Source organism: Varanus komodoensis, unplaced genomic scaffold, assembly GCF_004798865.1.
Source record: "Varanus komodoensis strain SLA01 unplaced genomic scaffold, ASM479886v1 scaffold68, whole genome shotgun sequence".
NCBI lineage: Eukaryota > Metazoa > Chordata > Lepidosauria > Squamata > Varanidae > Varanus > Varanus komodoensis.
In genome coordinates this window covers 3,462,399-3,489,149 of record NW_025336321.1, presented here as the reverse complement: position 1 = coordinate 3,489,149, position 26,751 = coordinate 3,462,399, and the positions used below count along the sequence as shown (strand labels likewise).

The 26,751-nt window shown below is 39.3% G+C and overlaps 1 protein-coding gene across 4 annotated transcripts in view; it reads left to right on the top strand.

Moving 5' to 3' along the window:
* Window positions 1–26,751, top strand: part of ANKRD28 (ankyrin repeat domain 28) — a 94,973-nt gene that overhangs the window by 56,881 nt on the left and 11,341 nt on the right. For 3 of the 4 annotated variants that reach the window (XM_044450672.1, XM_044450673.1, XM_044450671.1), the window contains 15 exons: window positions 5,927–6,127; window positions 6,858–6,945; window positions 8,647–8,789; window positions 9,807–10,019; window positions 11,283–11,361; window positions 12,248–12,362; window positions 13,119–13,201; window positions 14,747–14,810; window positions 15,371–15,439; window positions 16,686–16,826; window positions 19,066–19,177; window positions 20,248–20,274; window positions 21,471–21,545; window positions 21,787–21,988; window positions 24,000–24,087. In XM_044450672.1, the coding sequence (XP_044306607.1) occupies window positions 5,927–6,127; window positions 6,858–6,945; window positions 8,647–8,789; window positions 9,807–10,019; window positions 11,283–11,361; window positions 12,248–12,362; window positions 13,119–13,201; window positions 14,747–14,810; window positions 15,371–15,439; window positions 16,686–16,826; window positions 19,066–19,177; window positions 20,248–20,274; window positions 21,471–21,545; window positions 21,787–21,988; window positions 24,000–24,087 (1,700 nt within the window). Of the gene's footprint in view, window positions 1–5,926; window positions 6,128–6,857; window positions 6,946–8,646; window positions 8,790–9,806; window positions 10,020–11,282; window positions 11,362–12,247; window positions 12,363–13,118; window positions 13,202–14,746; window positions 14,811–15,370; window positions 15,440–16,685; window positions 16,827–19,065; window positions 19,178–20,247; window positions 20,275–21,470; window positions 21,546–21,786; window positions 21,989–23,999; window positions 25,084–26,751 lie in introns of those variants that run through there. The other variant, XM_044450674.1, reaches the window with a different exon arrangement.

Sequence of the window (26,751 nt, the reverse complement as noted above, 5' to 3'; positions counted from 1 at the left end):
CCTATTGCCTCACCCTGTCCCCCACAGGCCATCTACCACCAACTAGTTCCCATTCTAGTGGGAAGGATTCCAAGGCAGGGAGGTTATAATAATACTAGATGTCTGTTCCAGTTCCAACTAGCTCAGGAATGAACAACTTATTGTCAGGAACTAGAATGTGGGCAGCAGGAGGCAAGACAGAGGCACTGGGACCAGGGCAGCATAACTTAAGGTGAGACAAGAGCCCAAAGTCGAAAAGCAAGATTTAATGGCAAGTCCAAGTTGTCACAGAACAGTCTGAGGTCAGGAACAGGGGCATGGAATAGCCATGGGTCAAAAACAGAAAGAGAAACAGAGGTACAGTACCTTGAGACAGAATAACTGGTCAGGATACATGGCAATGGCTAGGCAAGATGCAGGATATGAACCACAGTCAGTAGGCATACCTACATTACTGGGGCAACATGGCAAGGCAGGATACAACAGGAACCAAACACGCCAAGGTGCAGGCACTACAGCAGACAGGTAAATCTGTGTTGCAGAGGCCAGTTTTAGAGGGAAGAGCTTGCTCTTGTACAGTTGTTGTTCCTCATGGTCTCTGTACATCACAGAGTGGGGCCTGTTGTTGGGACAATTTGCAAACTAGACTAGTTCTGGTGAGAACCCCTTCCCTCCCACCGCCTCTTATAACTAGGAGAGGTTCCTGCCCTTTTGCGCAGTTCTCTTTCACTATTGTGTGTGCCTCGGGTCTTTCCTTTCTTGGTATTTACCTTTTCAACACATTCCTCTCTCATGTTTCCAGTCTTTCGTTTCATATTTCTACTTTTACCTGGTTTTTCCTTAACCTTACCCTTTCAAAAAAAAAAAACCCTTTCTACCATCCACCTCTCCACACCCAACATTTCATCTTTTTCTTTCCTCTCCTTTCTTTCCCAATGGCTCTCAAGGCACTTTTGCAGAAGTGTGTTTGCTGTGGGAATCTTCTCCCTCCCACCCACAGATGGGCACACTTTTTGTCTGTTCTGCCTTGGAGAGGGGCACTTCATGGAAGCCTGTCCACACTGTCGGGCCTTCACCAAGCAGGCCAGAAAGCAATTTGCTGGATGTCTTAGGGTCAAGCTCCAGAGCTGTGCCCTCCAGGCCACCGATTCAGCCTTGATGGCACCGGTGGACTATCTGTCTACTTCCCAGGCAATACATGCACCTTGCCCACCCTCTGCAGCTTCAGGGGCTTCTTCAGCTGCCCTGTTCATCCCACCTACTTCTAAGTGCTCAGACAAGGCCTACCAGGCCCGAAAGCTGGATGAGAAGGCCAAAAAGATGGCAGAATTGGGGAAGGCCAAACATAAGTGGCCTAGTATGCACCATTCCCCACTGGGTCTGAGCATACCCACACCAGGACTGGTGCCAACATCATCATTGCATCTTCCCACAATGGAACCAATCTTGATTCAGTATCTTAGAGGGCAAGATTTGAAACTCACTACTCCACCATCCAGCATGATTTCTTTCCATGATCTCACTGACTAGAACATTGTTCTCTTTACTGGGCTGTGGACCACCACTCCTGCTGCTGTCATCTTGCCCAGCTGCCAACCTTTTTCTGTGCCAGACCAGCGACTACTCTTCAGTGCCACCCTGAGCTTCTGACCACTGGCTGTGCAACCATTCCACATCCTCTCTGGTGGCTTGGGACTGGGAGACTGCCTGGATACCTCCACCTAAACATCAGCAATACCAGGAGGAGAGCAGGTTCTCAGACCCATGACATCAGGTGCCTACTCTGAGTCATCATCATGATTTTCTGGGATATTGGTTGAAAGAACAGAGTAAAGCATCGGCATTTCATCCTCCCTCACTGGCCCACCTTGCTACCACAGCACAACCCCCTGTCTTCCATGCCAGAGAAGTATTTGTCCAATTCCAACTCGCTTCCTGCTGACTTCTTCTCTGGACAATGTTATTACGACTCAGGGACCAGGACCTGGGACACTTCTGCAAGCAGATGAATGGGATGATGTAAATTGGTGACCAGCAACAGCAGGGAGTTGGACTCGATGGACTTCTTGGACCCTTCCAATGTTCTTTGATTCTATGATCCTTTGGGTGGTGACATCTCTTGGACTGGAGAAACAACAGCATCAATGGAGGACACTGAGCTCGTGACACAATTCCTGCCCATTACCCTCAACTGAATGAAGGAATCATGAAAGGCACCAGCATAACTGCAGCCAACATACAAATGCTTGGAGGGCACATATCCGGTCCAGGAGCAGGAGATCCCATTGTTACTGCAACATCCCCAGCCGAATTCAGTCATCATAGAGTCAGGTCATGGCTGTTTGCAGTGGGAGCATTCCACTCTGGCAGACAAGGATGGCCACCACCTAAAGTCACTGGTGAGGCAGATCTACATGTTAGTGGCATTGGGCTACTACCATGGCCCACTACCAGCTATACCTATGGGAGAAGATAGGGTCCCTAGCTCAGCAACTCCAGAGGAATATGGGACCTGGTCTGGGTGTTTAAATCAGAGGCCCTCCATCTTTCCAAGAGCAAATCAACACAGCCTATCACCATGTTGACTGTGACTCAATGCCCTTGTTGGCACAGTGGCAATCTGGTGCCATGCCTGGCTTCAGGCTATAGGTCTTTCCCAAGAGGTTTGCCCTAGAATTGAGAACATGCCCTTTGACAGAGATGGCGTCTTCAACACCTGCACAGATGCATGGCTGAATGCAGTTCAAAAGGCCAGGTCAACATTCCTTCTTGGTCTTATTCATGATACTATAGCATGGGTCCTCAAACTATGGCCCACAGGCCGGATCTGGCCCTTCATGCCCGTTTAACCAACCCGCCCCAGAGGTTTTGTACTTGCCGCGCTTGGTCACGGGCACGTGACTTGCTCACTTGGAGATCAGTTTGGATTCACTTGGAGAAAACGATCTCATGAGCAAGCCGGCACCTTACCATGTGTGTGTCTGGCAGCAGCTTGCTCGCGGGGAGATCGTTTTGGACTCGCTTGGAGAAAGTGATCTCTGCTCAAGCAAGCGGCTGCCTCGCCTTGTGCGCGCCCCCACCCCTGCCTTGGAGCGCACACCCGCACCCCCGCCGGCATGCCCCTGCCAGCACTGCCTTGGCGGCCCACGTCCACCACCAGCACCTTTCAACTGGCCACGTGTTGGAAAAGTTTGAGGACCCCTGTACTATAGCAAAGAGAAAAGTTGAATTATTGCAACTTCAGAACAGCAAAACCAAAGGATTCAACATGTAGTCTACTTCTATCATTTTTCTGCTTTGCTGATTCGTCTGTGGTGTGGAAGACATACATTAATTTCCTGTTCCTTTTTAAAATATATAATATATTACTAGAAAGCTGCAAAATAGCACGTACATAATGCCCAGGGATCAGATTCAACCCCCAAACTCTTAGTTTTTCACTGAGCTGCCAGTTAGCTCACAGAACTCTCTTCCACATGTGCTACTGTTGCATTCATTATTCGTTATACAAGTGGCTACCTCTCCGTTAAAACACTCAAATACCAGTACAAATGTACCATCCTGTTAACAGCATTGCCTGTGTGAAACTGTTAGATAGCAGTGAACTGTTTCAGTGTGTGTGCATACAGTTGTATATGTGAGTATACTAGTATTTTGTTGTTGAACTGTAAGCTTTAACAAAAAAGAAGAAACCAGAAGAAGTGAGCATCAGCTTTACCTCTCAGTTTACTGACGGCGAGTGCAAATTAGAAAATATGAAATATAGCCTATTTTTCCTTATAGAACAAAAACATACAAATTCACTGGGTATAACAAAATTCTTCCTATGTTGGTACCTGAAAGTGCCTTAATAACCCTACATTTTCAGCCACAAAGGCTGGGAAAGTACTTAAAGAGACTGTAAGAAAAGGGGAGAGTTAACAAACTGTTGCATTATGAGGATATATATTCAAAATTTCATGTATGTTCATGGGCATCCAGAGAAGGGGACAAGGAAAGAGTATTGACTCCCTATGGATAAGCTGTAATCTCCAGATTGCCAGTTTTCTTTTTAGCAAGTCTGTTAGTCCATGCATAACCTAAGATGATGCAAACTGTGCAGCCAGTATTCTGCCTAGTCATTTTGTAAGAAACTACTCTGCTTCCTACTTTTAACGTTTTAGCTAATGAATGAATACATGCCCACTGTCTGCATATACTAACCCTTCTAGGTGTATTGAACTTTTTTGGTCTTTCCCATTATGAAGTAATTGCACCCTGGACTTGTCTTTTAAATAAATGTTTAAAAAGTACCCTTATGATGTCTGCAGATAAAGCTCCTCATTATACCCATACTGCAGGATGCAGGGCTGAGTCTGAGAAAGTGTGGGTTACATAATACTGGGAAAGCAAACCACTGTTGTTCCAGTTTTGTGGTATTTTAGAGAAATGGCAAATAAAATATCTGGAGGTTTATCAGGATAGTGAAGACTGTTCCAGGACGTGTTCCCCAATTATTCTAAGAGGATGGAATTCATTCTAGGAGGAGCCACGTGAAATTCTCAGTATTTTAAGGGTAGTGATGCTGTAAAATTAGATGCACAAGTCTCTGTGCAGCTTTGTCATTTCTTTCTCTAGAAAAACTCCTATAGACTCTCATGCTCTCAGAGGGTGCAGGTGGTCACTGATGCTCCTCAGATGGTGGTGGAACCAAGTAAAAGTTTCTCCTGGAGAGTTTAAAACCTGGACAAGGTTGTGTGGGAGAATTCAGCATCAGGGATGGCAGTTATTCTGTAATGAGTGATGCTACATATGGAAACTGAACCTTTGTTTGTGGCAGATATTCTACCCGGAACATCAATTCAAAATTATATGTAAATAGGGCAAAGGGGATGTATCTGACTAGAGTGCACATCTGGGAATATTTTACTGGATCAGCAGAATTAGTTGTCTGCTGAATTAGGGCCTGAAGAATGACCATAGATCTGTTTTACGGTGTGTTAAAAAATGTTATTTCAGATACCTTGGTTTTTTTTCATTTAGGGTTTGAATTATGCCTGTAAACAGATTAGTAGTTGGTGAAACTGTTGTAACAAGGAGTATTATGCTCCCTAAAATTGCTTTTATTCAACAGCCTGGCCACAGCCTTCTGAACCAGCCGAAGTTTCTGAACACTTTTCAAAAACATTCCCACATAGACTGTGCTATAGTAGTTCAAGCAAGATGCACCTAAGGCATGTGCTACTGTGGTCACATTGGACATCTCCAGGAAAGGACAGATTAGCCTAGGGATATTAGACTTAATCTGTGCACATACGTTTCTGGCCATTGCTAAACCTGGACATTCAGGTTAGATGTTGAAACCTGGAATATATCTAAGATGGGACTCATATTTAAATAAGTCTCTTGGTTTTCAGCATGATAAAATAAAAATGTATATACAAGACTCCAAAGGATTATGTTACTGAGGAGTAGAGAATGGGACAAATATTTCTGGATGTCCAGGAGTGATGCTGGATGCAGGGTCTTGAGCTCTTAAGAAATTACCCAAATAGGAAACCCTTCAGTGGCATTTCAGAGCTGTTCTGGAATGTTGTTGCTGGCAGGGAGGTAGATATTTTATTTATTTGTTTATCTATTTAGATTTTTTTATATCCTGCTCTTCACTGTGTCTCAGAGATCAACAGTAGGGGAAAGACTGGTATGGAAGCAGTCTTCTGTGAGGGGGACTTTAAGCCTTTGAACATATGTTTTATCTCATACTTCAGGATACTTTGGACTCTGAATGTGGATTTAGTGTGCTTTCTCCATAGTAAGATTATTCGGTAATTGAAAGTGGAGACAGACTTTGAAAAAGTTATGTTTAAGAGCGCTAATGAGGAAACAGAATTGGGAGTTAACATCACTAGTACCTTTATTCATTGAAAGCGCGTGGTTTTATTTATTTATTTATTCATTCATTCATTAGGATGCTGTACAGGTGTTATTGAAGCATTCAGCTGATGTCAATGCCCGTGACAAAAATTGGCAAACACCCTTACACATAGCAGCTGCAAATAAAGCTGTCAAATGTGCAGAAGCCTTGGTGCCACTTCTCAGTAATGTAAATGTGTCAGACCGTGCTGGTAGAACTGCATTGCATCACGCAGCCTTCAGTGGACATGTTGAGGTATAAAGACTTATTTTCCATTTTCCAGAGCAGCTGTTCTTACACAAACAGGTGTTTAGTTAATCCCTTTGTTGTATGCAAAGCAAATAGTATCATGCATATTTTAATCTTGTAACTTACTTTGCAGAAACAAGGTGACTAGTGTATGTAAATGTTCCTTTCATTTCATTTTTTACAATAAAGATAATTTCTATACTGCCAATTGAAGTTAGAAAATATGGGATTATCAGGCACTCTCTTACTCAGGGAATGACCAAACCAAGATTTGGAAAACAACAGCAAGGTTCTGTGTTACGTGTTCTCAGACCACATCATATTAGTTCTGCTTGAAAGTCTTTACTTGATTTTGACTGTGAGCAGTAACAAGATAAATGTTTTACTTGTGGTCTTATTAAAGATATTCAGCTCCAGTACCATGTTTATTTTAGTGAAGATGTTCATAGATAATTATACATTATGAAAGAGATCCATAATGATTAAAATCAGTGTTAGTTTTGAAGGTTTTAATTACATCCCTATTTTATGTCTTTTCTAGGTACCACAAAGTATATGTACTGTGGTTTTTAATACAATTTCTGAAATGCTGTAAATGTAAAATTCAAATGCCCCAAACTTTCAGTAATGCTATAGATGCATCCTAGTTTAGCCTACATGCTGTATGGTATTGAGATGATTTTTCAACTTTAATTGTGTTTCTGTGTATTAAAAGATACAACTTTCTTACTTCTAGATGGTGAGTTTATTATTGTCTAGAGGTGCCAATATTAATGCCTTTGACAAGAAAGACAGACGAGCTATCCACTGGGCATCCTATATGGGTATGTAAAGGCACTTCATTTCTCCCCACTTGACGCACTTTTCCTCTTAACATGGTATTCATTGTACACTTTGTGTCATGTATTTGCTTGCAGTTTCTTTCCTGGATCAGGAATTGCACAGCTGGACACATACCAACAAATGCAGTTCCATTTGGTGTGGATGGAGATTCACCTCCCCACCCATCTTGCAAAACAGATAGGAATATTACATGCCTGGGCACTCTCTCAAGCCTTCTGGATAAGGCCTTGTTTTGCATAATTATAGCTTTTTTAACTTTGTGGTACATTGTGGGGGTTGTAAATGAAACACATCTACAGGGCACCAGCTTGGAGAAGCCTGCTATAGCTGAATTCTTAACAATCTGACAATCCATATAAAACCATGAAAAGGTGAGCCAGGGTTCTGATAAGAATGTGGGTGATGGTTAAAGGTTTCAGAATACTCATTACCTGCTGGTACATAATTAAAGATAAACTTTTCTCAGTAAATAAGAATGAAGTAAATTCAGTTCCTTAGACCTCATAAGATTAATTTAAGGAATGGGAAGGTTCAAGTTTTTTTCATTCCATAAAACAGCTGAGTGGAGATTATTAGAACACATTGTAATCTGTATGGTAATGACATTGAGCTCTGTTTCTCCTTCTCTATCGTGTGAGGTTGAGGTCCTTTATTAGTATGGGCTGCAAAAGTGGACTGAATGAGGGCTACCAAACAGAATCACAGTCAGAAGGAAAAGATGCTGTTAGTCAGTGGTTCTTCTTACCTGATGGAGGGCACTCAACTTCTCTGGATGGAGTTTGCATATCCCATGAAGAGCAGGTTATGGTTTTTGAACTGTCCTTGAACCATCTATGACACTTGAGGCTCAGGTGGCCTCAGTGGCACAGAGTGCCTTCTGCCAGCTTTTGACCCATCTATACCTCTTCACGGACAATAGTAACCTGGTTTCAGTAATATATGCACTAGTAATCTCCAAGTTAGATTACTGTAGTGCATCCTGCATAATGCTGTCTTTGAGCACTATCAAGAGGTGGCAGCTTGTGCAAATTGTAGCATCCAGGCTAATGACTAGGACCAGAAGGTTGGAGCAGTTAACACCGATTCAAGCCCATTTGCATTAAGTGCTTGTATGCTTTTAGGCCCAGTTCAGGGTGTTGGTTCTAACCTAGAGATCTTTTCACAGCTCGGGACTGTAGTGTCTGATAGAACTTCTCTCCTGACCAGAAACTACCTTTATGCTGTGATCAATATCTGAGGCCCTCTTCCAATTGCCACCTCCAAGGAAGGCTTGGAAGGTAGCATCAAAGGGGGAGAGCCTTCTGTGTAGCAGACCCCAATTGTACAGAATGATGTCTGTACTGAGGCCCACCTGGCACCAGCTCTGTTATCCTTTTGGCACCAAGTTAAGACTGCCCTATTCCCTGAGACAGCAACATTTAGTAGCATACAGGAGGTGTAAGTGTCTGTGTAGTAATATCAAAGTAGTTTTAAATTTCTTCTTAAATGTTGTATATTTTATATGCTATTTTATTGTATTTGTTGTGATTTGTGCTGCTTAAGAATTGTTTCGAACTGAGAGAACTCCCAGCTATTGAGCAGTATAGAAATAAAATAATAACAATAACTTTGTCTTAGATATTAAAATTGATTTACCTTTTTTAAAGCCCACAATTCAACAAACAATGATGTTCTTTGTTCAGGTCATATCGATGTAGTAAAATTGCTTGTAGCCCATGGAGCTGAAGTGATATGTAAAGACAAAAAGTCATATACACCACTGCATGCTGCAGCTTCTAGTGGAATGATTAGTGTAGTCAAGTATCTTCTGGATCTTGGAGTTGATGTAAGTAAAAGATGACTTGAACTTTTCTTTCATTATTTTATACATCGTTATGACATGACAGCACTTTCAGGAATAGTACAGACATAGTCCAGTGTCTGTTATAAGACGGCTTCACAGATAGTTGATGTTCTCATGTACAAAGTTTTATATTCTAAAGCCTTTAAAGGTTCATTTAGAAACTTGATAGTATTGCACTTAATTATTAATATCTCCTCCTTTACTTGTGATTTTAAGCATGGAGATGAGAGTAGCTCTTTAACACAGATGTACTATAAGAGCCTGAGTAAACAAATAACTGTTCATAACGTCAAAGTAATCTACTTTAAATGGACAGAAGTCTTAATATCGATTTTGAAGATTAATCTTTGCTTTCAAATCAACAGAGTCATATTGTTTAGAATATTTCCAATAGTATAAGCACATTTAATACTGTATACACATATTTCAGAAACAGAACTGAATGTTACTAATATGTTGTGTCAGATTTTAATCTCATTGAGAACTTGCAGAATTTTGTTTATGACATTGTTGCAATTGATAACATAGAGCTTTCAGAAGTATTCTGGTTAATAAATTCTGGAATTTAAAGAATTCTGAAAGAAAACTTGAAAACAGATGCACTGTTACTGTGTGTTGAAAAAAAATGGGCACAGCTGTATCATAAGTAGAGATAAACCTTTGAAGCAATAATTGAACTTCTGAATCTGTATTATACCAAGTTATACCATGGTCTATATATACCATTATAGTCTGTTTTGACAAGATAGCCTTCCTTAATTCCTTGAAACTGAGATCCTTTTAAACAGAATTAGGCTTGTGACCATCTGCATGCAGGCCCATCTCCTGTACAATGTGACTGAACTGTTTGGATTCAGAATCAATGAATAAATGCTGTTTTTGTTGAGCAAAGCAATGACTCAAAACATTTTCTGAATATAAATTTTGATTGGGATGGTCTAAAACAGTATAAAGATTCTTCAGAATTGGTTAAGACTCATGATATTTTCCCCTCAACAGATGAATGAACCAAACGCATATGGAAATACGCCTCTTCATGTTGCTTGTTTCAATGGACAAGATGTTGTAGTAAATGAACTTATAGACTGTGGTGCTAATGTAAATCAAATGAATGAGAAGGGATTTACACCTTTACACTTTGCTGCTGCATCTACCCATGGAGCGTTGTGTTTAGAACTTCTGGTTTGTAATGGCGCAGATGTGAATATGAAGGTAAAATGAACTGAAAGGTGAATTTTAAATGCTGTCACAATACCTACTAATATCTTTATCAACATACATATAATTCTCAAATATAATGCAAATGCTTTTAATATTCAGTTCATGCATGCCTCCTTATGGGATAATTAGGAGAGCTCTCAGGACTATACTGGTTCACTGGTTCCCAGACTTCTTTTTATGGCCTATTGTTAGTACAGAGGTTGTGATGAATCACTCCACTTGATTTATGATTTCTTACAGTATTTTCAGTGAAATTATGGTAATTTTGGGGGCATGCAAGTTGTCTGTGAGATGTTTAACTCTCATCTAAATGCCTAGGGAACCACTGTGCTGGATTGCAGAAATGAGCTAAAAGGAGAGTCAGGCAATACAAAAGGTTTCTGAGTGACCATGAAGCCAGAACTGGTGAAAAATATATACAAGCAGTTCCTGGGCTATGAACAGATTCCCTTCCTGAGAAAACGGAAATTCATGTTCAAGTCAATATGTATTTTTATACATGCATATACATATGCATGTATAATCAACCCTCCACATGAAAATGTTTTCCTGAATTTTCTGTTCATATTTGCATAGCTAATGATGGCTACAGTTTATAACTGCTTTATAGTACTTTAGCAAAAATTGAAATCTCATGCTTTATTTATTTAGGAGACTTCTATGCCGCCCCATTTGCCAAAGCCTCGGGGCGGCTCACAACCATAAATAAACTTCAAAATAGAATAATATAAATTAACAATATAAATTAAGGTGGACATATGTACTGGATTTGTTTTTGCCTTATGCAAAACAAATATGCAGCATTATCTGGAGCTTACATCAAGCATTTCTTGTAGTTTTTAATAAATTCCTGTGGTTATTGTCTAATGTTCATAATAGATTAATATATTTTAGATATTCATCAAAAACTAGGTTTTACTGCTCTGCCATAATTTTTTGGAATCTAGTTATGATGCTGCATGCTAAGATTTGTCCACTGTCATTGTTGTCAAGTATCCAAAAGTCATACTTCTGACTATGCCTCACTGTGCAGCTGTAGTTAAGAGAACCTGTAATTCTAGCATACACAAACACCCTGTATTCTAGTGTAGCAAGACTGATAATGCAGTAATTTTGAAAAGTCTACATAATTGTTTTGTCTTGCCACCAGCACAATTTTTTAAAAGAAAGCAATTTTAACCAAAACAGGAAAGAGCTTCTATCTAAACATGTCAATTTGACTTGGTAGCCATGGGTTGACTTCTTTCTCCCCAGAGTAAAGATGGGAAAACACCACTGCATATGACAGCAATTCATGGAAGATTTTCAAGATCGCAAACCATCATCCAGAATGGTAAAACAAAGAAATAATACATATAACAGTGTTGAATCATTCACGATTTTTTTAGCTTTAACTTTTGTTATACTGTCTGTACTGTACCCTAAAGTATGACAAATTGTCAAGATAAAATTTCTGGGATCTTCAGATTACTAAAACTATAATATATTCCTTCTCTTACCCAAATAACTATAATTTTATTGTGCTCTTGCAGTCTAGTAGTCCAGGACTGTTATAGTTTGCCCAGGATCTCTCTCTTTAGCTTAGTCTTGTAATTGCAAATGAAATTTCATTAATTTAGTACAAATCTTCATAATGGGTGACGAAAATCGTTCCTGGGGAGAAAAGGGCTTCTTTCTTTATTTGCCTGCATTCTTGTTAAGCCAGTCAGTCTTTTCTGAGGGCAACCGTTGCCCTGCCCCATAATTTGTGTGGTTTGAACATGCTGGTAGTGTGTGATTCTTATTTTATTTGGCAAATCTGCTTTCAGTACCCTTCTCTAGAACACTGAAACTGGTGTACATGACTCTGGGATCAAAGAAAGTGCCATAAACTGAAAGATTTGTATTCATTTTTTAAAATCATAGATATAAGCCAAAACTGGCTTTTGTATATGAGAAACAGATCTCTGCTATTGTGAAATCTGTGAGTTGAATGATAACCTTGACTCCCTTTACTGACATGATGTAGAAACAGGAAGAAAAATAATGTGTTATTTATGTATCCTGTTGGAGACTTATTTTCTGTATGGGAAGTGGGTCTTTACATTTGGGGCTGTTCAAGCTACTTGGACTCAATTTGGCAATTTGAATTTCCCTCTAAAATGTGAATTTGCTAACAGTTTTCTGCTGCTAAACATGCATGCTTATGCGATTACAGTTTATTTACATTTAATTTCTAGGAGCTGAAATAGACTGTGAAGATAAGAATGGCAATACACCTTTGCACATAGCAGCCAGATACGGCCATGAGTTGCTTATCAACACATTAATTACAAGTGGTGCTGATACTGCAAAGTAAGCAACACTTAATGACTTGAATTATGTCAAAATGAAATGCACATCAGTTGAGAGAGTGTGTGTGTGTGGGGGGGCATCTAATGTGGAAAACCAATAAGGCTTAGTGGCTTGAGTGTTGGACTGGAATCTGCAAGAACCAGGTTCTAGTTCCCACTCAGCCATGAAGCTCAATGTGTGATTTTGAGCAAGTCACAGGAAGGAAGGAAGGAAGGAAGGAAGGAAGGAAGGAAGGAAGGAAGGAATGAAGGAAGGAAGATTAGTGCAGCAGTAGCAGATAATGGTAATATTACTGCTGCTCATTTTAAAATGAGAGATACAACTTTATCAATATAATGTCTTCCCAATAGAAGACCAGTAAAGTGTTATTCATATGTATGCAATTATTCCATAAATTGTGGTAGATGACATTATTTGTGTTAATAGTGAGGAGCTTTCATAACAATTTACAAAGGATTAACATTATTCTTTAAAGAAACTTGCTTTTCTTAGAACATGTTGGTTTTTATGCAAGATGATATGGTACCCCTGAAAATAAAGCAGAAATCTTGTCTGTTTTTAATTGTAAATACAGATAATGCTCAAATTTTAATTGGATGTCATTCTGAATGATTGCATTGTATTTAGATTGAAGAGTTGCTTTCAAATATATGAGGTTATCTTTCTTTGTCTAACCATTATATACATGGAATTTGATATATCTTGGATTTCTTCCATTGTAATGAGACTGTGATGTCTGATTATGGTGTATCTTAGGCGGGGTATACATGGAATGTTTCCTCTCCATTTGGCAGCATTAAGTGGATTTTCAGACTGTTGCAGAAAGCTGCTTTCATCAGGTAAGCCCTTCAAAATTACTTTTTATCCTTTTTATATAAACCTTCAATGGTTGGCATGTTGTAATTTTATATTATAAAATATAATCAATAGCTTATAATTAATATATAAATTATATATAAATCATTATTATAAATTATATAATAAACAATAATTCACAATTCATATATAATTAATAATATGATATTATATGTTGTGAATTACAATATAGTAAGTTATTGTTAATAATAATATAAATATTGTTTATAAGAAAGTGTAAATTATGGAAAATAATAATAAATATAAATTTTAAATGTTATAAATTTGGGATTGTCACTCCAATCTCAAAGAAAAGTGTATCTTAATCTTTAGTCTTTACATTTATAAGCAAATTGCTCTATATATGATAAAAATTGTTGGAGGATGGACATAACCAATAGGAGGAGCAAAGTGATCCTCAAATGTAAACACCAGAAAGGAATTTTAACGTTTTGTAGTCCCTGTCACCTGAACCCTAAGAATGACGGGTAGTTAGTTTAAACATTGTTTAAAGATGGTTTCTGATATCTAAAATGAGTCTTGAGCTTATTTACTTTCCACTCCTTGCTACTGCAAGGAGGAAATTAGAAATCACTCAGTACCTCAAACTCGAGAAATGGTGTTATGTCACCAAACTATGGTTGATGGAAAAACATAGTTGTGTCCTGGATTATTTGAACTAACCATAGGATAAACTAACCACAATTTCTGCTAAGTTTGTATTTAATAAGAAGATTACTTCAGTAAAACACAGTACTTCATTTAAACGCAAAAGCTAAAGGTCTCTCAGCTGCTCCAGAGAAAGAGAGGGGAAGGGACACGTGAGTCTCAGGTGTGCATATAGCACTGAAACATACTTCAGCATCATTGTAGAGAGGGGTCCCAGTTCTTGCACATGGCATTCAGATAGTTTTAACCAGTGCTGAGGATGAGTTGGGGAAGGTGGAGGGGCAGCTGTTTTTGCAGTTTCAAAGTTGTCAAGTGATGATGCTGAGAGAGTGTGAGAGCCAGACTGCCTTGGAAAAAGAGGGAAATGTTTTAGAACTGGGTGGGAAGGAGAAGGGAGCATTCCTTGTTCCAGTACAGAGGCAACAGGCAAATTAAGTGGACGAGTAAGAATGGTTTGACATTCCTGCCATCTAGCAACTCAAGCAGCAAGAGCCACCCTGCGGGTGGAGGGTGGAATCTTTTCTGAAAGGGAGGGAAGGGAGGGAATACTAGTGCTTGGATTTACTACTTCACATGGGCAGATGCTTTTCCCATATCTCAAAGAGAATGTTACTTCGATTTATGCTGTTTTGTATCTGTTTAAGGGCTAATAAAAGGACAGTGCTTCTAAGGTCTTGTCTAAGTCTCCTGGGAGGCCCTTTTCATGCATTGAAAGCACATACTTTTAAGATTATTACCGCAGAAGTCCTAGCTCATGCTTTGGTCACTGTATAAAGAAGTCTTCTTCCTAGCATGGTCTGTCAAGCTGGATGGCAGAGGTACATTTCATAGATGGTTTCATAAAATGCTTTTTTTGGTAGGCTTTGACATAGATACTCCCGATGATTTTGGCAGGACCTGTCTTCATGCAGCTGCTGCTGGAGGGTATGTATCTTTATAGTTTCAATAGTTTTTTAAATTTACCATTTGGGAGTCTGTTCATTTAGTTTATCTGAGGATTTGTATTATTTATGTAATACTTAACGAATAAGCTAACTGTAGCAATAAACTTAGTACACACATACACAAAACCTAACACAAGCAGATGAAGAGTTGTTGTTATTATAAGGGAAATCTATGATATTAAAGAAGTTTCCCAAAAGTAGATAATTTAGGTTTAATTTCATATAATATAAAATCCTGGTGTTATTGACAGATGCCTGTTCTAAATATATACAGTCATAATACTGTTCTCAATATGTAATACACTGTGTGTGTATCAGGGGTGGGGGGGGGATCTTATTGCTTGAAAATACTATTAAAGACATCTAAGGGAAACATGTTCTTAAAGTTATACTTTATGAAGAATACCAGTTTAATTTGCTGTGATACCATGATTTGGTAAACTATGTATAATATTTATAAAACATGTCTAATTTACATCATTAGGCAAGGATGTTGCTTAAACTATATAATCAGCTGTCAGTATCCAATTCCATTTTCAGGAATTTGGAGTGCCTAAATCTGCTGCTCAACACAGGTGCAGATTTCAATAAGAAAGACAAATTCGGAAGGTAAGTCATGAAGCTTTTTCTGAATATTTAAGATCCATTACATAATTGCATTGTTTGCTTACCTTCAAAGGTCACATACTGTTTTTCTTGGATTTGAAAAACACTTGAATATTTTCATTTATTTTGCTTTACTTTTATTTAATATGGCAGATGTATTTGTGTATGTTAAAATACTTGGTTGCCATTGACTTTTACTGACATAAAACATTATGGGTTATATATGCAAGAACATGTGCAAATATTCTGATATTGACTGTAACTTTTAAGACCCACTGAGTGCTAAATATCTACAACATCTTGATCCTTTGCAGGAAATGTTCAACATTTACTATGGTACAATAACAAATTAAGTTTTGTTATAGTGACATTTTGCCAGTAAATCAGCTTCAGGATCCAATTTCATTCTTGTTGTCACTATTTACCAATAAATGAGTTAATCCAGTTTCACAATAGATGGACTTTCTCTTCTGTGACACTCTAAATTATACTCTGGGAGATTACCCAGCCCCCTGGAGCATTCAAGGGCTATGGGGAGGGGAGGATTGTACCCCTCCCAGTTTCATTGACAAACTGTTATATTAGTAGAATAATGATATTGGATCCAGACTCCTGACGGAATTTAAAAGGTGGGAGACATTATCTGTTATGATGTTGGAAGGTACAAACTAACATTGGCAGCATTCATAGCAGCAATGGGCAACTACTGATGATTGGGGGCTGGGGGTGATTGTCCCAATGAACCCACAGAAACTTTTGAGAAGCACAGTTATACTTCTAAGCAAGATGTACGTAATATGTGTGCGTATTCAGTGGATAATTGTCATAATTTTGGCCGCTGCGATTTTAGTGACAAAAGAGGTAGGGTTCAGAAAAACAGGAAGGGAATGACTCATGCAGCTCCTGGTATATAGAGAAAATTAATATTCAGACAACCCAAAGTCTACATTATGATCTTAACTTTGGGTAAAGCATTTGTATTTCTACCACAATCATATTTTAAAGAATATATTTAAGGATACTTGTATGAAATATGGTAGCAGGATATAGTAAAGTTATACTAATCACTATCAAGCAAATAGTTCATTAAATGCTGCTCAGATCAAATGCTTGTAAAAAAAGAAATGCTTGTAAAAAAAATGTTTGAAAAATAAATGGATTTAGACAATGTATTTATAAAACTGTTTGTATGGTTTGTTACTATGAACAATGATATCTTTTCTCCTGTTTCCTTTTAAATATACCATAGAACTCCCCTCCATTATGCTGCAGCAAATTGCAATTACCAGTGCCTATTTGCCCTTGTGGGCTCTGGAGCTAGTGTGAATGACCTTGATGAAAGGGGTTGTACACCACTGCACTATGCAGCTGCATCTGACACTGATGGAAAGTAAGCATGGTATTATTTTCAGAAATTTTAGGCTGCAGTCTGTACCAACTTAACCTGGGAGTAAATTTGCTTGAACTGTATGTTTGAACTTCTGAATATACAGGTACATGATTGTTAGTGTGTTCAAAATCCACAGTGTTGCTTTCAGAATTCATAGTCTGAAGACACTGTATCACAGATGGACTCACCAATCAGTTGGATGGGTCTGCCGATTTAATATTCCTGTTGTTCTATTATTTCTGTATGCATATGCCACCTTTTTTTCCTTTCAAGGAACTGAAGGCAGTTCCTCCTCTCAGTTTTATCCAGCTGAAGAATTTTTCCAGAAAAACACTCTGTAGATTACTATTTCTTCTGTTTATACTTCTTAGATGTACAGCTTCAGTAATGTTTTTAGAAGCTTTGGCAGATAGAATGGAACACAGTTCTATTTTCAGTAACATATACATGTGTAACACTTGAATCCTAGGCACATTTACCTGAAAGTAAACCCCCTTAAACATCTGAACAAAAATACTGCAAGTTACTTTGTTGCATTTTTAAAACAAGACTAATACCTGGTTCACACAATATGATACCCTGCAGTGGGTTGTCGCCTTTGTTCATTTCACAGTGACTTGTTGTGCTGTCCAAATCTGGTTCAGTTTCTGCAGCATGGTTTGTTAACTCTGCACAGGCTACCTCAGAACTTTTAACTTGTTGAGTGAGTTTGAATGTGACAACATGTTACCCTGCAAATAAGCTATACAGTGAAGGCTGTTCATGAAACAACTCATAGGGCTCCCAACAGACGGTCAGGCCCTCAAGGGGTCCCCCCCCCCCAGTCCCTTCACAGGTAATCCGGGAACTTGACCATGGAATCCATCTTTTCTTCTCTGTGCTTGCTGACTGCAGCCCTGTAGTATTTGTTGTACCCCTTTTTGGAGATTGCTATTCCTTTTCACAATCTCTGAAGTGACAACTACTGAGGGCCTCATCAAAGTGCCCAAATGGCACATTGGAGTTACTATTATTGGTTCACACTTACCTATTTTGATACTCCAAAGTTTTGTCCTCTCTGATTTATTGTATTGTTTTTATAGGAAGTCAGATACTAACCAGAGAGCTTTGGCTATTGAGAAGTAAGGAAATGAAATAAAACATTGGTGAAACAAGGCTACAAAATAGTTTCTTTTTTTGCTTTGCAAAGCCATGCCAAGAAAAGCAAAGCCAGGCAAAAGGCCACACCCTTTACTTTGAGATCATCCAGGATTTTTTTAGTTGGACTTGGCTCTGGTCAGTGTTTTTGCACCTTTTCATTCTTTCTTAAGATTCTGGATGTTTGGGAAAGTTGAAAAGTGTGAACTTTAAATGGGAGCATGGATTTTTGCCTGTTACATTGACATATATAATTAGGTATACACCTATGTCCTTTTATGTGCCTTTGTAAAAATCCCATTTTAAAAGACTGAGCTTTGGCAGCCCCATGCTCCTGTAAATGCTTGCCTTCACCTCAGGAAAATGGTATTTAAAACTTTCCCACTCCTGTTTTCATGCTAAATGTGCCCCCCCCCCCAGAGGTGGGATCCAAAAAGGTAAACAGTCCTTTTTAAAATAATTGGATTAAATCCCACCACCCCACACACACATAGCTGCTCTAGGAAGAGGAACAGGCTGTGAGGAGAAGTCAAGGAGGCTTTTTGTAAGTGTTAGAGAAATAAAGTCAAGAAAAATATCATTCACCTCATCCTAAGATAAGCCTCCTTGCCCTCCTGGAGATGAGGCATGTGTATGTCAACTCAGGTGCCTGGCAAGGCAAGAATTGTAACGTGGGGAGAATCCAATCACAGCGAGAGTCCAGGCAACATATGCCAAAAGGCCCACTGGCAAGGAGATTGGAGGGAAAAAAACATGGCAAGTTGGCAGCAAGCAAGTAACTAACTGACCATGGCTTGTCTCCAGCGTTGGCTTATTTTGATGTGTGAACTGGTCCTATGTGATGACATTGCAAAAACTTAAAATTAAAATAAAAAAACAACAACAAATCTTGAATTGGCATTAACAAGTGAACCCCCTCCCCCCAGGATCCAGAACTGTGTTATGTGTATGTTTCTAGCATGAGGTGATGGTTGAGGGCTCTGTCAGCTTTCACGGTGCAATGTCTATGCATGGGGAGAAGACTCAAAAGGGACTGGTTTCAGATTTCACGCTCATTGCTTCCTCATTGATTAATGATAAGCATTCTATTTATCTTGCATAGGTGCCTGGAATATTTATTACGCAATGATGCCAATCCAGGGATTCGAGACAAACAAGGATACAATGCGGTTCATTATTCTGCAGCTTATGGTCATCGCCTATGCCTTGAATTGGTAAGAGAGATGATTAGTATTAAGTTAAGCAGTGAGAAATGATTGAATCTTTATGTTTAAAAGTAAATGTAGGGAAGTTATTTTAAAGACACCCAAAATTGTATTATTCAGTAAAATAGTATTGGTGGAATCCTGTAGTGGGAGATACTCTCGTAAGCCTTTGAAGTCAGAGGCTTACAAACATCTGATGAAAAGTGCAACAGCAACTGTCATACCTTGCATTTGATTTAGATGCCATTTGCAGTTGCCTGGATCTAGTACCAAGGAGTGATGGAGGCTGGGTTACCAATTCGAAAGAGTGTTAAATGAATCTGTAGCCCAGTCACCTCCTTGCAGTGTTCCCCTTTTCCTCCTCTGAAGCTCATTTGCAACCTCATGGGGAAAGGCAGAGGGTAACTAGTTTAGTTCTTTACATATTGGCTGTGCAGGGGTGGGGTAGCGGGATAACCTATGGAATCTGAGCACCAAGGTCAGAGGACCTCAGAGTTCAGAATCTAAAAAACCCTGTAGTCCCACAGATGATGTCAGGAGACCATAGCAGTGCTTCCTAAACCCTAAAACCTGAGCTCAAGATTGGAAAGCTGCTTTAGTCATAGCTGAGAATTTGGGCACATCCATGGGATTTCTGACTTTTTTGTTTGAATTGCCAGTCTTAATACCATACTGCAAACTGCTTTACAACATCCCATTCAGTTTTAAATATGTGATTTGCCATGTGATATGCTGTTTCTAAAAAAGTCCTCAGCTTCTTGGGCCTGCAGAATGAGTGTTGCTCTTTGAATTCTGACCAGTGTGAGATCTAGTTCAACTAAAGTTAGTTGAATTGTTTCTGTTGAGGACACTGAGGGCAAAAATGTATCCCAGGTTTGGTGCTTGTGTAGAGAAGCTGATAATCATGCAACAACTGAAGGAAATATATATGCCTAGATATGTACACATTTAAAGGACAATGGCTGCTATATATGATTTAAGCCGAGATTTGTGTTTTCTGAAGAAAAACAAAAAGTGTGATTTTTAGTCTAAATTTTCACATTTTAACAATATTTAACTTAAGATGGGTTTTATTGCAGATTGCCAGTGAAACGCCTCTAGATGTTGTAAGTATAAAACCTTTGCCATGATTTTATTGCAAATATTCAGAAGCTCAGTAGCTTAGTAGCATTGAAAAACATATGTTCTTATTAGAGGTTTTGGTATTTATTCAGGCTAGTTAGTAGAGGCTTGATTCAGTAACATAATGAATTGATATAAAATATATGACTCTACTAGTTTTAAAAGCAATCAAGAAAGTTCAGATTCCTATAACATTGTCAGCTGTGTTCCCGTTGGTGCAAGTTTAAACCAGTTAGAGAAATCTGAAAAGGCTGCTTATTTTTAAAACCACTGGCATAATGAGTAGTGTTTGACTGAGACTGGGATTGGGATTGGGATTCTAGTCCTCACTCAGATGAAGCACACTGGGTGATTTTGGGCCAGTCATGAATTGTCAGCCAAACCTACCTTACAGGGTGGTTGTTGTAGAGATAAAATGGAGGCAAAGAAAACCTTGTAAACCAACATGGATTTCTTGTAAGTGGAAGAAAGGTGGGATATAAATGTAATATTACTACTAATAATACTTTTTTAGTTAGATCACTTTGCTTGATTCTACTCATGTTAATAACTGTTGTTCTCATCTATCTCCATTTCTCACCCATTCTTTTTCTGATGACTGATAAACAAATTTAGCTGAATTTAATTTGTTTAAAATTTAGTTAGCAAGTGTGTCAAGTGTTTCCAGTAGTCCTGTTCAGTTATTCAAAAGTTAAAATGTACATGTGAGAAGGAGGAGTGCTCCAGCTCTGTCCCTCTCCTTTGCTGCTTTTGTTCTAGTCACGGAGGGCAATTGTCTGAACAGAAGACCATTTATCAGTGGGGTCCCTATAAAGTTAGAGAACCATAATTTTCCAGCATTCTCAAATATGTGAAGAGCGATGGACAGAGGAGGCTTTCCAGACAGTTGCCCTCCACAAGTAGAGTACAGTGAGTGTGACAAGACAGCTGGGTGGGGCTGGAAGGTTGAATTTCACCCCCTTTTGAATGACTGAATATTGTTAATAGGAAAAGGATAAATGCAATTTCATTTTTTACTTCAATCGCTTACTCACTTTTTATATTTTAATAACTAATTCCTCATCTTGGTATTTCTCATACATCGGAAAAGGAAAAATTGTATAATCACACTTTGCTGAAATATGAATATAAATTAAAAAGAATTTATTGCATTATCAAGTTTTTGTTTTTGTTTGTTTAGCTAATGGAAACATCAGGAACTGACATGCTGAATGATTCAGACAACAGAGCACCAATTAGTCCGTTACACTTAGCTGTAAGTATTTATTTCACCAAATGTTGTTTATTAGCCTATTTAAAGTGCAAACTCATTTTCCTGGATAAGTTAACATAGCTTTGACTCATGATCAGTTGTTGATAGGTCAATAATTATTTACGTTTGGTAATACTTGACCTATATTTGATAACTTTGTAACGTATTAATTTTGGCTTCACATGAAATGTTTCAAATGGTATAGGTTAAAGTATTTCTGTCTTACTTTTTTTTTCTTTTGCAGGCCTACCATGGACACCATCAAGCTCTGGAAGTGTTAGTACAGTCTTTGTTGGATCTTGATGTCCGGAATAATAACGGAAGAACACCTTTGGATCTTGCAGCTTTTAAGGGACATGTTGAATGTGTGGATGTGCTCATTAATCAGGGAGCGTCTATCTTGGTGAAAGACTATGTTGTAAAGAGAACACCGATACATGCCGCAGGTAAAATTTCTAAATTTTTTTTTATCACAGTAGAGAGGAATTAACGAAGTGAGATTTGAAGCAAAGCCTTTCCATTATCTCTGCTCAAAGACTTCCTCCATCTGCATCTTCCCACACTGTTATGTGGAAGCAACCATTCTGTAAAGCTATAGCAGAGGAAAAGATGGGGAACAAAAGCTATTTCCAACACCTCTGCTACAATATCTGAATTACTGAGCACCTCCTTTCCTTGAACTGTTTGTATTGCAGTTGATCACAATAACTAGTATTTAAGTGTAAGTATCACTGCCTGAATAGCATTTCTTCTTCTCTTCCCATCCATCTTTCCTTCTGTGTAAAATCTTTCAGATTGTAAGCCAAGCAGGCAAGGACTGCCTCATTTTATTGATTGTACATACACTATTTTGGCAGTCTTTCCAGCTTGCAAGAAGGAAAAAAGGTGGGATATAAATATTATAAGTAAATATGTTTTAAATAATCAGCAAATAAGACAAATTTGAATAGGGATGCTGTTTGGGGACTGAAAATTTTACAATTTCTGTTAGAATTAGTACTGATTTATCTTATTTACCTTATTGTGGTTATTTTAATTTGGGTTTGTTGGACCATATATTAGTGCTTTTTAATTGTTGACTTGGGAGTTCTTTTTCGTAGAAGGTTAAATGTATACAAATAGCTTTTGTGATCTTCCTTAAAGTTTGGAGCTAAATGACAGCTCTGTACTTGCAAGATGAAGTAATAGACAGTCTGTCAATATTTTCTTAGGCTAAAATGGCAGTCCATCTTAGTAGACATGCAAGCTTTCTGGAATCCTCTTCAGATGTTCAGTCCGTTTATTTATAAAAAGATTTATATGCCATATGATTTTCAAGGTGTCCTTACTACAAAATGTAGTAATACAAAAGCAATTCACTTGATGATAAGGAAGCCATGATGTAAAAGTCTTCTCTACCCTCTGGTATTCTTGCTGCTGCTCTTAGAGAAGTTGTGGCAATCCCAGGGGGCTATCCCACCCCCTCACTGAAGTGCACTTCCAGGCAACTCAAAATTGTCTATAGGAGGTAACGTTTTCATAATATGTAGTTGATGGAATGTGGTTCCTAGTTTATCTCTGTGGAGATGAGACTTAAGAGGGATGACAGGGAGATGTGAAAACTGTCCACTGCTCACTTATGTTTATGTTGCTGCTAGCCCATACCTTTGTTACATGTACAAGAAATTCACGTATCTTTTAATTACCAATCAATTGCATAATTTTTCTTACTTTGGTTTATGTCTATACTACAATAATGGTTCATGCAGCAAATTTCTTCATGAGATTACTTACATGCGTTCAGGAAATGTACAGAATTCCAAGCTGAAAATACATTCTGAAGTTTAGGGAGCCATAATCTAAAATATGAAACAAATCTGGAGAGTGTCACAACACAGTGGGTTGGCTCTAGGTTAGTCATGACTAATGTAAGTTCCATTGAATTCTGCAGATCCACTATTTAATCCAGTTTGTCTGTTATGAAAACAAATTTAGTTTTTGAAACATGTCCATGTTTAGTCCATGATTTGCAGGGATGCATGCTCCCTGCAAGCATCTTGTGATTACTGTAAACAACCTCTTATTAGGCCTATCAGAGGTATGAGTGTGACATGCAAACCTGGGCCAGTGTTGTTTAGGGGACAACCGATCCAAAAGTTTACCAATGATTTGTTGTTGAATCCACTGTTGAGTTGTTTAATTTCTAAATAGCCCATCAGTCCAAGTTTGCATGTCACACTGACATTCATGTTTTTCTTTTTCCAGAAGTGGTGTGTATCCCAGCAAATCATGCATTAATTAACCCACAGTTTGCCACTGTGGCATGTGAACTGACCCTGTGAGTAAAAATGGACCAAGCCAATTTTTTAGCGAAGTTCTAAAAAGCAAGCATTTACCATCTGAATTGTTTTAGAACATTTACTCTGTTTTTAACTAATTATGATCATTGATGTTTTATTTGTTGGTAATATTTTATAGCCACAAATGGTCATTCAGAATGCTTGCGGTTGTTGATAGGAAATGCAGAACCACAGAATGCTGTAGATATTCAAGATGGAAATGGACAGTAAGTTTCAAACTTTTTTCTCTCTTAAAATGCGCCAGTTGGAGCAAGGCTGGCAGTAGACTGGTCTGATGTATGGCATAATGTGTGTACGTTTTCCCAAGTAATAATTGAAATGCATGCAATTCAAAACACCATTCAAAATCCTTTAAAAGATTTTGATTTCTGTTACCAGTGGAACTCCACTGAGCACAAATCTGGATCCAGCTCGCTAACGGAAATATTCAGTTAAACATAACACAGTAAGCATTTGTTTTTATAGCCAAATCATTATGGTTTCTTGTCATTTTTCTGGGCCTTGTATTGACATTACAGATACAGAAATCTAAAACTCCTCTTGTTCTTTTTTTGTATGCAATACACATATGGTTTTAGTTCAGTCTTGATAACATCCTAAGAGGTGTCTACTAATACTGAAAACCTTTTGCTGTTCTCTCTCTCTTTTTAGTCGTCTTTGCTTAAGAAACACCTGCTTTACCTCCCAATCAATAACATTTCTTTGTTGTAGTCTCTGTGCATCACACATATGGATACTGCACCTGGGCAATGCCTGTATTTGGGAAAATTCTTTCAGCTTATTACAGTTTTGGCAGGAACTCCGCATCCGCTCCCCCTCATATAAATAGGCGGAATACCCAACCTTTCACCAGTCTGCTTTTGACTGCCATTTGCTGTGCTTCGGGTTCTCTCACTACTTCCGATTTCCCTCACAAAAGTTTTTTGCCTATTTCAGTCTTTCTAAAAGTCTTTTCCCCTACATTTCCAGATCTCTATAATTCTATCTCTACTGTGACTAGTCCCCTTCCCTTAATCCCCTTCCCTCAAAGATCCCTCTCCCATCCCCTCACAAAAAATGTAAAAACCAAAAAACCCACCCATCATCTTATCTTTTCTCCTCGCTAATGTCTTCCTTCCCTTTCTGGATGGTGCAGTGTTCTGCATTTAGAAGATGTGTTCATCGCAGGGCAAAAATGCTGTCTACAGACAGCCATTTACTATGCTTACTTTGCATTGGAGAGAGGCATCGAGTGGACAAATGTGTCCACTGGCAAGTCTTCACAAAAACGGGATTGCAAAAATTGCAAAAACAGGCTCAAAAAAGTACTCTGGGACAGAGCTCTGATAGTGATGAAGGAGGTCACCAGTGGTCCTCCCAGGGCTGAAGAGAGTGCCAATTTCTCCTTCCTCAAAGAAAAAAAAACCCTTCAAAAATATATCTATCCCCTTTCTGTCTCTCTCTCCAAACCTTGATCAGTAGTTCAAATTTCTTCTCCTATCTCCACTCTCTTCTTGCCATACAACAGCACTCAAAAGCCCCCATCTGCTGCAGCAGAAAACTGCTTCCAACAGTCACGTTGCCTAGGAGAATGCCACAGGCCGGGAAGCATAGGGTCAGTCACCTCAGGGCCAAACTTTGGAGCAGGGTCCTCAGTGCAGTTGATCTGCCCATGCTGCCTGACTGCCCATCCACCTCAGATGCCCTGGCATCACTGCCTGCCCTGCCAGCCCCAGCCACAATTGCCCTGGACATCCTGCTCACCTTAGGTCAAGATCGCCAAAGCGGAGAAGCTCACCAAGAAGGCCAGAGCAGCAAAGATGACCATCCCAGCCAAGGGTCACAAGAAGCACACCAAATCTGGGCATGCTGAGGCTGCACACCAGGACCCCGCTGGTACTGAGAGCTCTCCAATCCAACCGTCTGGTAGCAACATGTGAGGCATCCCTCACTGCCTCAGTTTTGGAGGATAATTTCTGATACCCCTCATCTCTGCCAACCAAGCACACACCATCCCTGGCTTCAGAACTGAGGTGCATGACTCTTCCTTCATTTACCCTGCAGGACTCACTACACCCCACAGCTGGCTGCAGTAGACAGTGCTTACCCTCAGCAATCCCACAGAAACAATCATGCAAATCCAGCCACCGCAGATACCAGTCAAGCTCCCTGTTCTCCAGCTGGGATCAAAGATCAGATTGGTCTTTGCTGGTCCAGACAGAAGGTCACGTGATCCCTGGGAATGCTACCAGGATCACAGGACTTCGTATGATCACAGGTACCATGAGGAAAGCTACCCAACCTTACCTCACCTGACCCTGGGAACAAGCGTACGGAGAGGCACTCCTGGTTTTCCACTCTCCAGCTGGCCCCTCCAGCACTACCACGACCTCTCTGGTCTCACAGACCCACACCCGGCTCCCCTGGACATCTGGCTGCTGCAGTGGTCATCACCAACCCCAGGCCCAAAGTCATCCAGGCTGTGGTCCCCATCCTTTAATTTCATTAAGTACAGGTCAGACCTGGAAACCTCACCCAAGAAATGGCAAAACCAACCCTGGATGCAATCATGGTGCCAAAAGCGTGCTTGTGCCTGACCTCTGCAGGGTGGCCACCTCATCAAACTCATCACCCTTCATAGAACACTGCTGCCTTGATGTTCATGCCAGGGCAGACTGTGCCTTCAGCAGTATGGTTCTATCATTAGTCCTTCAGGAGTGACCCCACCTGCTTTCATGAAGTAAGCTCTCCAGTTGCCCGTGTGTGATGCACAGAGATCACAAAGAAGAAAGTAAGGTTGCTTACCTATAACTGTCATTCTTCGAGTGGTCATCTGCGCATTCATACAAACCCACATTCCTTCTCTTCAGTGTTACCTTCTGAAGGCACTA